The sequence below is a fragment of the Coturnix japonica genome, chromosome 9 (genome assembly GCF_001577835.2).
Source record: "Coturnix japonica isolate 7356 chromosome 9, Coturnix japonica 2.1, whole genome shotgun sequence".
NCBI lineage: Eukaryota > Metazoa > Chordata > Aves > Galliformes > Phasianidae > Coturnix > Coturnix japonica.
This window is the reverse complement of record NC_029524.1, coordinates 8,656,728-8,670,950: the sequence shown is the minus strand read 5'-3', so window position 1 is coordinate 8,670,950 and position 14,223 is coordinate 8,656,728. Positions and strand designations below refer to the sequence as shown.

At 34.8% G+C, this 14,223-nt stretch overlaps 1 protein-coding gene across 4 annotated transcripts in view; it reads right to left on the bottom strand.

Moving 5' to 3' along the window:
- Positions 1–528: 528 nt before the first annotated feature.
- The window catches only part of RASA2 (RAS p21 protein activator 2), a 39,989-nt gene continuing 26,294 nt past the window's right edge, over positions 529–14,223 (bottom strand). For 3 of the 4 annotated variants that reach the window (XM_032446467.1, XM_032446466.1, XM_032446468.1), the window contains exons 11-25: positions 13,117–13,265; positions 12,160–12,274; positions 11,646–11,720; positions 10,917–11,040; positions 10,097–10,203; positions 8,817–8,903; positions 8,658–8,735; positions 8,249–8,322; positions 7,226–7,332; positions 6,384–6,466; positions 5,892–5,987; positions 5,327–5,535; positions 5,059–5,162; positions 3,870–4,059; positions 529–2,936 (exon numbers count right to left, since the gene is read on the bottom strand). In XM_032446467.1, the coding sequence (XP_032302358.1) occupies positions 2,909–2,936; positions 3,870–4,059; positions 5,059–5,162; positions 5,327–5,535; positions 5,892–5,987; positions 6,384–6,466; positions 7,226–7,332; positions 8,249–8,322; positions 8,658–8,735; positions 8,817–8,903; positions 10,097–10,203; positions 10,917–11,040; positions 11,646–11,720; positions 12,160–12,274; positions 13,117–13,265 (1,626 nt within the window). In that variant the 3' untranslated portion in view covers positions 529–2,908. The remainder of the gene's footprint in view (positions 2,937–3,869; positions 4,060–5,058; positions 5,163–5,326; positions 5,536–5,891; positions 5,988–6,383; positions 6,467–7,225; positions 7,333–8,248; positions 8,323–8,657; positions 8,736–8,816; positions 8,904–10,096; positions 10,204–10,916; positions 11,041–11,645; positions 11,721–12,159; positions 12,275–13,116; positions 13,266–14,223) is intronic. The other variant, XM_015871445.2, reaches the window with a different exon arrangement.

Here is a 14,223-nt window from a genome sequence, read left to right as displayed (position 1 = left end):
ACATATTACTACAAAGTTATCTTCCAAAAACACCTAAAACAAAGGAAGAACAGTATGTGACAACATATATATATATATATCTATATATATATAGATAGATATAAGATATATATATATCTTTTTTCCATATGCAATCTACTTAAGATAGTTCTGATGTGTATATAGCACTGGCATACTAGACAGGCAATAAATAAATGAAGACAATTTGTTATCTAACACCAGAATATAATAGATATCCTTTAACACATCAGACTAGACGTTGTAAACATTTTAGAGCTGTGAAGTTACTGAATCTTCTTACATACAGCGTTATACCACTGAGAAGCATTTCTCTCTCCAGCTATAATGCTAAGTTAAACTGAAGTGACGCTGTAGATGACCAGACAAGATCCCTCAAATTGAAGCTGTAGGGTTTTGGGGGTATTTAGATATTGATTTTGTTATAACCAACTCCTGTATGGAAACTCCTATGTAGTCGGTCTTCAAGTCAACATTTTCAGAAGCCTCACAGTAAGCGCACAGCAAACCTCAAGTTTGTTGGAATTTATTTATGAGTTATTCTCAAGCGACGTTACAAAACATTTTAATGTCCTGATAAGAAAATAAAATTTAAATAAAAATACATTCAACAATACATCAGCATAACACAAATTAAAACTAATGATAATTTACAATCCAAACAGAACTGATTACTGAATAACATCATGTTTCTAGACTAATCAAAATGAAGGCAACTTTTATTATTAATCATCCTACTCGTACCTAATTAAATTCTAGAACATCTACTGTGTTTTTAAACATTATAAAAATGAGAAATTAAATCCTACTGGTCACAAATATTCAATGGCCTTTGTTCTTTTTCCTAAATATTCCAGTACCATCAAAGAAAAAAGTGCATTTTCTTTATTATTATTTAACTTTTCTTTAAAAAAAAACCAACAACAACAACAACAAAAAACCAGTTCCAAGTGTTTTTCCATAATCTGGATTATGAAATCTTAAAAAAAATGGCCCCAAGGAAGACACGCTTTGCCACAGTGTTAATCAATGTACAGCACAATCTAACCTCGACACATAAAAGCACTTAATTTGTGATTAATGGCAACTTTTTGATGGCAGTTACACAGACCCAATTTACCTTGGCAAAACACATTTATTGGCATTCATATGATTCCCACCACTCCAATTTGAACCGTTTGGCAAATGAAAATCCCTTAAAATACATCAAAATTATTTAAGTAAAGGCAAGAACGGTGGAGGTGACTGAATATTGTGGCATCGCAGACACTAGCACTGATTCCCAGACATTCTATCGTGGTTTGTACGGTTTTAAAACAAATAGTTATTTTAACAAGTTACATTCATTAAAAAAAAAACTTCAATCTTGTCTTGCCAGTGTGCTTCTATTACAGAAAGCTCCCCTACAACAGTGTTACATACGCATAGTAACTGAACCAGCTTAGAGTTTTCAAGCATTGTGGATTTCTACTCTATTTGTATGTCACATTTCTAACTAATTTGGCCAAAATCATGATTGTAAAACAAAACACACCAACAAATAAACAACAGAAGATCCCACAGCAAATGCTCAAAAATAAAAAGTACCACATATAGTTATTATTAAAAATAGTATTCCAAGGAGTACCATTATATTTAATACTGATGAAGCAAAGTTGCCATCTTTGCTTCTTCCAGGTTATATACATATACGTTCTTTCAGCAGAAACCTAACATCTCAGATGAAATGAGCAAAAATTAATCTTACTAGAGTCAAGAATGGCAGTTTAAAAATTGTGTTAATTGGCAAATAAGAATTCATATAGCTAAGGATATAAAAATATTCACTGAAGCATTGTTTAAAGAAAAACAATGTTGATCATTGAACTGATCATAACAAGCAGATACTACAAAGTATCTAAAAATAATCTGGGATAGTCCAGATATCTAAAGTGCTTTGAGTGATTATATAATAGAGATTATTTATTAGATTTGTAGTCAAATGGTGAACTGAACCTAGCTATTACTTTTTTTTTTTTTAAATCAAAAGATCATGAACAGGATGATGTCAATTGATCGGTACTTAACCGTAACCAGTTCACATTTGAGTTTGTTTTTAAATCTGTAGGCAAACTTATTTATGAAGAACGCTGCTACCCTGCATCTGTTTTCAGATAAAGAAAAAAGTACCTTAAAAAAGTACCCTACAGGAAATTGATACTGGTCTCATGTCTCTCCATATACCACTCACTTCAAATGTAAACAGGAGGCATAATAAAAGTTCCCTGATTTCTTCTTCTTTAGTACTTAAACAACAAAACCTAAATTCTTGCATCTGCTGTCCAGATTATTTGCAACATACTGCATGATTCTGTAAGACTTCAGGTGTAGTTAAACCAAGTTCTAACAACACCTAATATAGGAAAAAAAAGAATGTCAAATGAGTTGACTGTGAAAATTCAGATCTTTTCTATGACAGAGTATCTCGGGATTTCTATTTAAAGATTGTTATCAGCAGGGCAGGCATTCATTGTAAACTCATACAAGTTTGCAGTACATGCATTAAGAGATGCAATACAACCAACAAACATCATGTTGATTTTCTTCCATTAAAAAGCTTATTTGTTTAGAAAATTCTTTCCAATAAAACAGCAAACAACTCTTAGATTTACTCATATTTGTTACTTTCAGAACCTGGAACTTCAAGTTCTTCAGCTTTAAAGACCAGATTTCCAAGTAGCTAGCTTTCTATTAAATATTAAATAGATTGTCAACACAACTAGCATGTATGTTCATTTTTAAATACTTTGTGAAAATGCACATAATGAACTACAAAATGAAACAAAACAACAAAAAACTTGAGAATGCTTCCAGTTTGTTTTTCATCCAAGTGTGCCATAGCTGGTTTTGGTTAGGAAACCTTCCCGATTGGATTTTTTCTGGAAAAAAAAAAAAAAAAGAAAAAAAAAAGAAAAACATCACATGTAAATATTTGTAATGGTTACCCTTTGCTTTTTAATTATTTCATGTACTTTTTACTCATTAAGAAAAACAATTTTTTGCGTAATTTCTGGATGTTTGTGATTTGCATAAAGCCTTATGTACTTGCACGTGGAACTCACAAATCAATTGTCACTTCTTCAGAACAACCTGAGCCCAATATCAAATACTCTTGTAGTGTTCTTTCTTCTGAAAATTTAAACATTACTGATGCAACAAAGAAAACACAGGATTTGACCAGTGCTGTTATGTGGACAAAAGCTTGGATTGAGGAGAATCGAAACAATCAACTCTGGAGCAATGAGCTTGAAAAGATATATATATTTTTTTAAATTCTATTTTAAAAAACTGCATTTATCATTGAGCACGACAAGAGAATTTAAAACACAAAGTATGCAATAAATGCGTGCTTTCAGTATAATAATAAGAACCTGATCATTTAACTTTAACTGATGCTTGATTAAAAAAGTTTAAAAAGAAAAGCACTAGAAGGTAGTCAGACAATTTAATTCCTTAACTGAAACTTCCTAAGACAACTTAAAATACTAAGGAACATCAGAAGGTTAGCAGGAAGTTCAGGTTAATACGTGACGTGCACACAAACCTGAAATTGCAAGAAAACTACAGATTTGTTGCTTAAGGGAATCTTGACACAAACAGATGAAACAAGATATTCTTCTGGCACAAGCTATTATCTATCAACTGATGAAGAGCTGCACTACTACAAATAAAGGAAATTACATCCCTTATTTTCCTCCATGTCTCTGGGTTGTCAAAAATCTAGTTTTGGTTCAGTTATTGCTCCCTGAACTTTATCATCTTAAATTTTTGTTAGTACATATTTGTACATCAAAATTATTTAAAATACTTACTCACTACCATATTCAGCACTGGATGATCTCTTCTTTAGGTATTTCTCATGTGATTCATTCAGCTTTTCTACTGTATCTATTATCTGTTTAAGGGTATGAAAAGTTGCCACAGAATCTTCAATTGTGAAGTTAGAATAGTCATCTGGTTCTTTCCGTGGACCCTGATAGACAGCGATGCTTCCACAAGCCTCTACAAAAATAATCACAAACTCCCAATTAGATTTTGGTTATCAAGCAGCACATTTAACTCCTACCATGTAAACAAGGATTCTGAAATTCTGAAAAGTGATCTTACTCTAGTGTATGCATATAGCAGACTGAGACAGAAAAAGTATCAGCTAGATGTATTTGTGGTTCTGTTGCTTGTTCTCCACTAGTTCTGCATCCTGATTAGCCAGCTCCCTCCTAACCAAAATCAATGCTTTCTTTTAACTCAGCTACACTGCATATAATTCATTCCATAACCAGGAAAACAAGAACAGGGGAAAAAAGCAAACGACTAGACTTGCCATCTTTGTTAAGACTGTTTCAGAATTTTTCATACACAGACTCAGATCGAATAATGTGCTCACCTGATGTCTACTGCTAAGAAATGACTGAACAATGTCTGTTACTAGAGTACTAAAGACTCAGTACAAGAACTGCTCTGAAAATAATGCTTCCTATGTTATAATACTGGCCCATGACAGTATTGCTGGTATGGCAATAGAAGTTCGACCTTCCCACCAATATCCCATCACTTTTTGTTGCCACGTGACAGATTGTAGAAGAGAAGTATGACAAAATGGCATCTGACATGGAACTGTGCATGATAACAAAGGTGTGCCACTGAATTCTCCTCCAGGCAGAAAAAATTGCACCTGTGGACATTCAGTAGCACTTGCTGGACAGTTATGGAGATCAAACAGTGCATGTCAGTACAGCAAGGTGGTGGGTGGTGAATTTCAGTAGTGGCTACGATGAAAAATAGTGTTTTGTCACTGAGAATTTGCTCAATCAAATGTTGTTACCACACTCTCTATATCTGATGTACTTTTAATGGAAATACATTGGAGGCATTACCTACATATATTCTGTCTCCAGTCTGTTATTGTTAACTAAATAGGTAAGACATCAAGTAGATGTTAGAGATCTAAAGAATTAGAGTTGAAAAATACAGTATAATTCTTCTGAATTTGTACTTGAGTACCTTCCAGCTTTTGAAGTTTAGACATGTTGATGGTGAAAAGCGAGTAAATTCTTTCCGTCTCTCTGTCTCCATCAATCTCAATTTGAGTATCAGCAGGAACATCTCTAAAAGGTGAACAAACAGAAAATAAGTAATCCAAGAACTACATGTTCTTAGTAACTTGCTAAAGCAGACAGGAAGCCTTGCCTACAGATTCTCAAATTGTACAGTGAGTCACCTGTGATCGGACTTACTAAACATACACATTCTCATCTGAGACGCAACTTACGCAGTGCAACGAGCACAGCCCACTGTGTTCTCTACTGTAGCCTTGCAGCAAAGCCAGTTGCCATTCAAAAAAGCCGAAGGGTGGTAAAAGCTAAGTCTCTTCTGGTTGCATCTTGTTACTCGACAGAGAGCTTCTATCCACTCACTAGCTTCTACACAATTATTTGCTTGGATATAGAGTGGCTTTTCTCCATGTAGTACTTGAAACATCTGTAGAAGTAATGCAATAAATGCAATTTTGCTCAGTAAATAAAGCCCAATTAATGATCTATTTTGAATACGTCCAAAATAAGTTTCAAACCTCATGCAATTCAAAGCAAAATAAAGACTGAAAGTGAGATAAGAGAGAGAGAAAAGGACTTTTTACCTCTCACATTTTACTATAGAATCCTAACATAAGAACCCAACACAAAACCAGCTGTGTTCAACTTCTTCATCCAAAACAGTCTTAAATAATAAAAATGCCCTCCTCATTCAAGTCTCTTTAGATGTGACCTCAGATTTTGTACTATATATCCTAAGAGTAATAGGAGATTCCCAGAGGTCTCTCCTTTAGTCATGCTCACCCCTAAGTAACAGCTGTACTTCATCACTGCCTCAGAATTTTGGATTGATGTAAGGACAGAATGTGCTACAGGTCCAGAATGAGGCTGCAGGAACAACTATATCAGATGATTATTATATAATTTCTCATCAAAGAGAATAAGTACAAGTTAAGTAACATCACATTTTATTACATCAGCAAATAATGCAATACATACTATTACTACCTTACACATAAGTGCTGTTATAAGGTCACGGTAGTTCTAACCTGCATTTTAGGTACTCAGAAAGGGGGGCAAGTCATAAAACCATTCAGAAAAGCTGGCACAGAAATCTGAATCCCCAGGCTAAGTTCTGTACTCAGAAGAGTCAAAAGACTCTTGCAAAAGACTGAATGTAACCTTCTTTCTCCCCCCCCCAGTACAACAAAGATATTTTGGAGTTTATTGAGCTAACTAGAACCTGTTATTTTATGAATACATCAAGGACTGGAGAGAAATCACCTTCTAACTTACATTTTTCTTGTTGAAGGAGCTCTCATCAAGCTTCTCCACTGCTAGAATGTTTTTGACTGGAATAGTGAAAATTGGTTCCTTGTCTGTAAAATTTTGTAAATAAATAACGAGTGTGAAACAAATATTTTGTAAACTCAGCGCCATGATTCTATTAAGTTCTCAAAACATCCTTTTTATTATTGAGAAAAAGTATATAAATTATTGACTATCCTCTAAAGCTGCAAGAACTTAGAACTCGTTTAGTCCCAGCAGGACATGAAGAGGCTTAGAAAATGTACCTGCCATTTATCATGGATGCATCTGCTTAAGTTATTATGCATCCATAAAGCAGGGAACTCACAAAATAAAAGAATAACAAACCTCATATATAACCTCACATTTTACCAGTTACCAGCATTCATGTTTAACAAATTCCCTACTGCAAGAACAGGAATAAATACTGCTGTACTGAACTGGAAATTCCCAGGATCATGGGTGGCTGTAATTAAGGCCTGAGAGCTGACAGTACTTCCAGCCTGGATGGTCTCTAGCTCTCTTCCAGGGCTAAGAATCTCACTACTACAGTGCAGACCTTGGAAGGTTCTAGACCTTGGACCTCTCCAACTGCCAGCTATTTTGGTCTTCAAATCTCAACTCTGCACAGTTGAGTCCAGTAATCTGTGGTGTAAAGGTTTTCTACAGGACAAACATGACTCTGCAACTCAGTTCAGGAGAATGTAGCAAACACAGCAAAAGGTAACAAATAGATCAAGTCTGGTACGAAAAAGCATGAATTTTAAGTAGTCATGTTCAGATACAAACAGAAAACACTGAAAAATAAAAGTAACTGTAAAACATTGAACCTTGCTGTTTGTGGTAGGTGAATTCTCTACTTGTCAGACAGAACCACCGCTTCTTGAAATTCTTTTTACCAATCCGAGTCCTTCCCTGAGCTCTTTTGTACATTTCTCTGTAACAAAAGAATCAAATGAAAATGCAACTTTAATCTTCCAGAGAGCTTTCAAAACCACGTGGGAGCACAACATTACTCATCATACAACACAGTCGATTTCACTGTCATTACAGTTCTATTTGTTGTAAATGGGTCAAGATTACCTCCCAGTACACTGACTGTGTAAAGAGGGTTCTATTTACAGGCTAAGAGTGAGAAAAACAGGAGCAAATATGGGGAGCAACACTCGCTTATTCAGATTCCTAACTCCAAATTTTCAAGAAGTGACTAAGATGCATTCAACTACATGACCATTTTTATGTACTATTTTAATAAGTATATTTTTATTGTGTAAAATTCTGGTGCTTTTTTCCCCCCCCCCAATAAAATCTGCACTTAATATGTATCTGCTTCTCAGGGGTGAACACAAAGTTCTCTGTCCTCATAAACTGATGAATTTCTCAGCTTGCTTATTTCTTAGAATTAATGATTTTCACCACAACATTTATAAAAGCATTTTATAATCTACAGTTAAATATTCCAATTACAAGGTAATCTTGATACCCTGCCATGAAGGAAGAATATCTAGCTGGCTGGGTTTAGGCATCACACAAGGTAATTATGTGTTACCTTATTTTAAACCACTTTTTCATTTTCTGAATAAATCATCACAGCACAAACCAAACTGTAACAAAAATGCAGACAGACTTAAAAAGATTTTAAAGTTGCTTCTAATTTTTCCTCCACAAGTGTTACAAGTAGACTGAAAAGTTTGTAGAATCTGCTTCCATCAGCAGCTCCAGAGAGAAAGAATTAAGATAAATAAATGTTGTAAGTACTACAGTACATCAGACATTTCAGAGAATTATTAATTTAAATGTTGGCGTAAAAGAAAACCGTCAAGTCAGGTCTTTTTCTATTCATTTTTCTTTACCCTTCTTTTAGATGTACGGGCTCACTCAGACCACTTGGTTCTTTACTTTCAGTAGAGGAAACATCATCTAGGAACTTAAGGAAAAACACACAGGAGATTGATACCAGGCAGAGACACAGAGTAACCAAAAGTTACTTCAAAAATACATAAACACAGCTTCTTCCAGTACAAAGCAATTACTTCAACAGATTAGCTGAAGATACATTAGACTTAGATATACAGGGACTTAAGAGAAAATAAGAAGAGACATCCATAAAATACAACTGCTATGTGTATTCTACTGCCATGCTTTTTTTTTTTTAACATCTGAAATGCACTTTAAAAAGAAAGAAACTTGAATATCAACAAACCTTTAATAAGTCTGCTGAAACACATTAACTATAAGAAAACATACATAATTGAAAGGTACCTTTTTGACAGATTCAGTGAATTTCTCCTCTTGAAATGTTTTAAAAAACTCGCACATAAATGTCTCCTTGAAACTTGACTAAAAGAAAAGGTATAAGGACATGAATAAGCTTTCACAGAATGAAGTCCATTAAGGGAGAAGGAAATGCTGTAGCCTTACAAGTTTGCTTTTGGTCAAACTTCCCCAACTTCCCAAAGTCTGGATGGCTTTTGATATGAGAGTCAACGTTCTGGATGTCTGTGCATCCTAAAATAAAGAAACAAAAATAAGTTACACTTTCTTTCAAACAACTCCAGATAAAATTGATTTAAAAATGAAAATGCAACACCAACTAATACACTGTATGACATAGTACATCTGACACCTTCATTACTTTTCTTCTCCCAAAGAAAAGGAATGCATTTACTATGCTCCTCTAAAACTAAAATGCAATTGTTTTGAAATGATTTGTGATTAAACTGACACATTTCTCAACCCACTGCACAGTTTAACATTATTCACTGCCACTAGAATTTAATACAAGTGCACACAAAAATATTTTTCGGTATGGAACATCTCAGACCCCTCAAATCCCCCAAATATTACCACACGTTTCTAAACTACTCAAAACCAAGTCAATAAATTATTGCTGAACAGACTGTATATACTTTAATAATACAAAGTGAACTTAAAACAATGGATGGCCTTTGCCTCACTTAGAACCTCTGCTTGAATTTTCAGGATTATAAAAGCAGCCACAGCAAAGGGCCTTGCTGTTGCCCTTGAACTGCATAACACAAGTAATAAATTCCCATCAGCTCTTTTTACTCAAACAAATGGAATAACATCTAATTAGTTTGACATTGAGTAGACTGACATGAATTAATGCAATAACCTAATAAAATAACCTCTGAAATATAAGCCTCCATACATATTTTGTATATGAAAATAAAATGGTATTCACTTATTTCCATATTGCCATCTTTGATTTTTTTGCTGTCTAATTGACAATGTGAAAATTTAAAGTTTGACAACTCTGCAACAACTGGAGTCCTAAATAAACATACAGATTGATTACAGACACTTCAAAACCTCTGATTAAAGCAAGAAATGAAAATGCTCTTTGCAAGTACAAATGAGATCTGTTAATATTCACTATGGGAGGAACTAATGTAATTTGGCTATATACCTTAAAAAACCCTCAGTGATCTTGCTGTTCCAATGAAGCAGCACTTCTACATCCTCTGAGAATGCCTTATGAACAATGAGAAATTTGCTGCTTATAGAACTGTGAACATCCTAGTTGCTTTGGTGAGGCATAAAACTGAAAACATCAACCTACTGACAGATAGTGACCTTACTGGCCCAGCAACAGGCTCAGTGAAAAGTAACTTCTGCCTTGCCAGATAAACAGATTTGACGGTTATGAATAAAACAGAACAAAGCTTCACAAAACTTACTGGATGGTGAGGTCGTAAATGAAAAGTATGAGGTGAGACTACGGCTACAGCAAAGAAACGAAGGAACACAAAGCTGCTCACTGCAGAATACTGTACATGAGGGTCATCTGCAGAGAAAAACCATGAAATGTAACATGCACTAAGCTCAATAGGAAATAATGAGACAGTCAACATAAAACTCATTAAGAAGATAACGTCAGAGAAGACATTCAAATCTTAAAGTAGAATAGAAAAATCAATGAGGCACATGAAATGAGAAATGTGATCATGGGAAAAAGCATTCTATTAATAATGGTGGATTTATTTCCCTTTGAAGCTCTGTTCTCATAGAACTGGCTCATCAGCTCCACAGTTAGGAACAATGAGATCATCTCAAGCATTTACATATACTCTGTCTATAATGTGTCGATTAGATAAGGTTGTATACATGTCTAACTGCAACAGAAAATACTTTAACTGGACCCATAAGCAGATCAGCGCTCTGAATTGTATCTTTCAATTAAATCACTTCCTGCATTACTGGAAAAAAAAGCATAAGTATGTCATGCTTTTGTTGGCTTTTTCACTCCCTTGCTGCAGCTTATCAAAGAATATGCACAGTACCAGAGAACACAATTGTAGCTGACTGTCCACAAAGTTTTACTATAGCATACAGTCTGACCCCAAAACCAAATACCTGATTGGTAAGGGAAGAAATTCAGAAGACTTTTGGGAGAAAGCAGAAATTTTAGCAGTGCACGTAAGAGAACTGAAGGAAAAAAAGCATTTCACTCTGAAGATCATTTCCAAATTTATGATTATTTTTAAAAAGAACACTTACTTGGAAATCTTTTAGCAGCCAGATGCCTCAAAGAATAAAAAACATCACACATTAGGGTAGGGCAACTTATACTTGACCGCACAATTTCACGGAATACTTTGTCTACATAATAGCGCAGATTTTCCTGTAATTATGGAGAAAATGTTATTTTTTGGACCATCAGCTATGGCTTTTCAATGAACACACAACTCTTACAATTCTTTTTCCAAACATCGCTTGATTATTCAATTATTCGATTTTATTACCACATACATTTTAAAACCTTTTTTGTATTAATATGGGATTTTTTTGTAACGACACATTAAAACACATAAGCAGCGTCTGGCAGAATAAAACTATGAATCAAGACATTTTCGTGATTTGACAACATAAAACAGCATAAGTAGAATAACTCCCACACATCTCCAGCAAATGTTAGTTTGTGGCAGATACTGCTGCTTTTCACATTATCCTGTAGTAACAGGCAAGCATCAAGCAAGGGCTAAATGAAAAGTATTAGATGAGTACTAATTAGCTATATCAGCAACTGAATGTATGGAACATTAGTAATCACAACACCCAATAAATTGATGACAAAGCAGGTAATCCTCTAGCCTTTCCTCACTGGTCCATTTGCAAATTGCCTTACATTATTCATTTTCAGACACAAAGAGCTGCTATTTAATTATTATTTTTTTAAATTTGACTTTGAGATACCTTATATTAGCAAAAACAGATTAAGAAACTCACCATATTAGTTTCTACATTATCACCTTCTCTTAATTTGATGGGATCTATTTCACAGGGTTTGGGGGACTCACATATCTGAAATAAACAACACTGTTAAGAGTTCCGTTTTTCAGAAAGAATGCATGGAAATACACCTTTTTAAAACTAGACTCTGTCCTACAATTAGGGGTAGAATTCTAAATGGTTCTGAACAAAAACTTATGGAAGAATCATCCTAATTTTTCTATCTGCCTTTTTACACAGATGAATTGTATTAAGCATCACATGGGCAATTCTGCAAATGTTAAGAAGCTGGAGCAACTGCCACTGACGACTGCCAAGCACCCAGAACACAGCCAAAAACAGCAACTCCTAACCAGTAATTCATAACCAACTATTGCTCAATTAAATTTTCCTCTAGAATTCCTTTACCTGAGTCACTACTGTCACACTGCAAACTATACAAATGCCCAAAGTGTTCAGATACACCAGCAAACTAATGAGTCAAGCAAATGGGTTCAGTACAGTAACCTACCTCATCAATAACTGGTTTCAAAGTAACCTTTAGGTAGTGTTTTCCCACTATTTTCATCATTTCATCTACACAGCGAGTTGCCAATGAGTTCCCTCTGAAGATTGTATTTGCTTCTCTGTAAGAAAACGATTGATTTGAGGGAAAATGAACTCAGGAACCACAGTGTGTAATATTTTATCCTGCTATTAAGTTTTTAAAAACATTTTATCATATATTTTAGTCAGGAATTTCAGATCCTAGGAATCTTAGGTCCATCATAGTGGCACCCAGTGAACAGAAAGAGAATAAATAATACTATAGCTGCTAGCAAAAGCAGGAACAAATAGAAAGTGCAAGGAAAAGCCTAAGAAATTTTAGTCCAAGGAAGATATAATTCAGTGTTGAACGTGAGAAAAAAACAACTGGAAGAAATTCCCCAAATAATGAAGACTTGTACCTGATTGACACGCTACTATTCCCCTGGTGCTCCTGGTTCAGAATCTTAAAGCTACACTAACAAGTTCAATCAAAATACACTTCATTTAAGATTGTGTTACAGCTGATCATTACAATTGTGCAAAATAAACCTTTCTAATTTAATGAATTTAGTATGATCTCTGTTTGTTATAGTTAAAAATATAACAAAGGAATATGCGTACCAGAATGCAGCGTAAAAATTACTTTCCAGGAGTCACCTCTTTCAACACAGTTGAACTGTTTTATCTTAAACCTTACGAAGTTGACTTTGAAATGAACCATGCTGTTCATAGTGATAAAATCCCCTGTGCCTAGACAGGACATATCTCAGTGCCTCAGAAGCCACTACTCCACTTATTTCCTAACCGCAGAGCACACCTTAAAGGTTTTACATGAGATAATTAGATTTGTCATGGTCACTTATCAATGCTGTATCACGAAGTCCTGTGGAAATAAGAATGATTTTATAAGACATGAAATAACTTAACATGGAATACATACTGAGTGTCCTTCAGATCTAGTTCTGCCACTGCAGCAACAAATGGAACTAGCTTATGGTGGTGTAGTAGCAAGCGTACAAGAGGCAGAACAGCATCGTACTTGTCTCGACAAACTTCACATAGTATATAGGCAGCAGATGCAGAAATTGGCTATGGAAAAGCAGAATAATAAAAAAAAACAAAAACATGAGTGAAGCATTTAAGTGCTCAACTTACACGTGGTAGAGTACAGATTGAGTCAAATCTAGCGAGACCACAAATGAGGCTTCCTAACAGAAAGTTTCCATTTCCTTGAAATATTTAAATCAAAACTGCTTATTATCAACTCCATACTTAACATTTGAGAATGAAATTCACCCTTTCTATCCACCCAAGAGGGTAAGAACACGGCTTTGTCACAGAGACAAGAAAGAGGCACTAAGCAGCTGCACAACCATAATGTCATATATCTTTACAAGACTTTCCATACCATAGCTATATATCACAGATGCCACACTCATAAAACATTGTCCCCATTATAAAGCTGTGAATTATAATGCAAAACAAATAAAGTATTTAAGTCAAAAAGCCACTATCTGCCAATGAGCTGTATCTAACTCTTCCTGAATTCCAGTGAATCAATTTTTGTGTTGGCTAGCAAAAATTTTTATCGGTCTGCTTCCAATTCACCTTCCTTTTCCTCTGCTAATACTTCATCAATATTGAAATGAACAAATGACATAAGAGAGGAATATAAAGTCTACTAACTGTAATTCCTGGCTCGTAGTGCTTTGCTATCTGCTGTACTTGTCGCTTTGTCAGCATATCCAAGTGAAAAATCCAGCTATGCTTATTAGCATATTGGGCCAGATGGAAGCAATTCAGAAAAGGTGGAATTAGAAACATGTTCTAATGGAGACCATTTTTAGCAGGGGTGATTATCCACACCTCCAGCACCAATGAGTCCATGTCCATGGAAAATCTCCAAATGCAGAGGCTGAAAACAGCCAGTGGGAAAAGACAATGTTGAGAAGAGAAATCAGTAAGTAAGAACTATTTTATCACTTCTAGTCACACAGCACTGGTCCCTTCACTGTCTTTGCTGGTTCTTTTACAATTATCTTTGTAT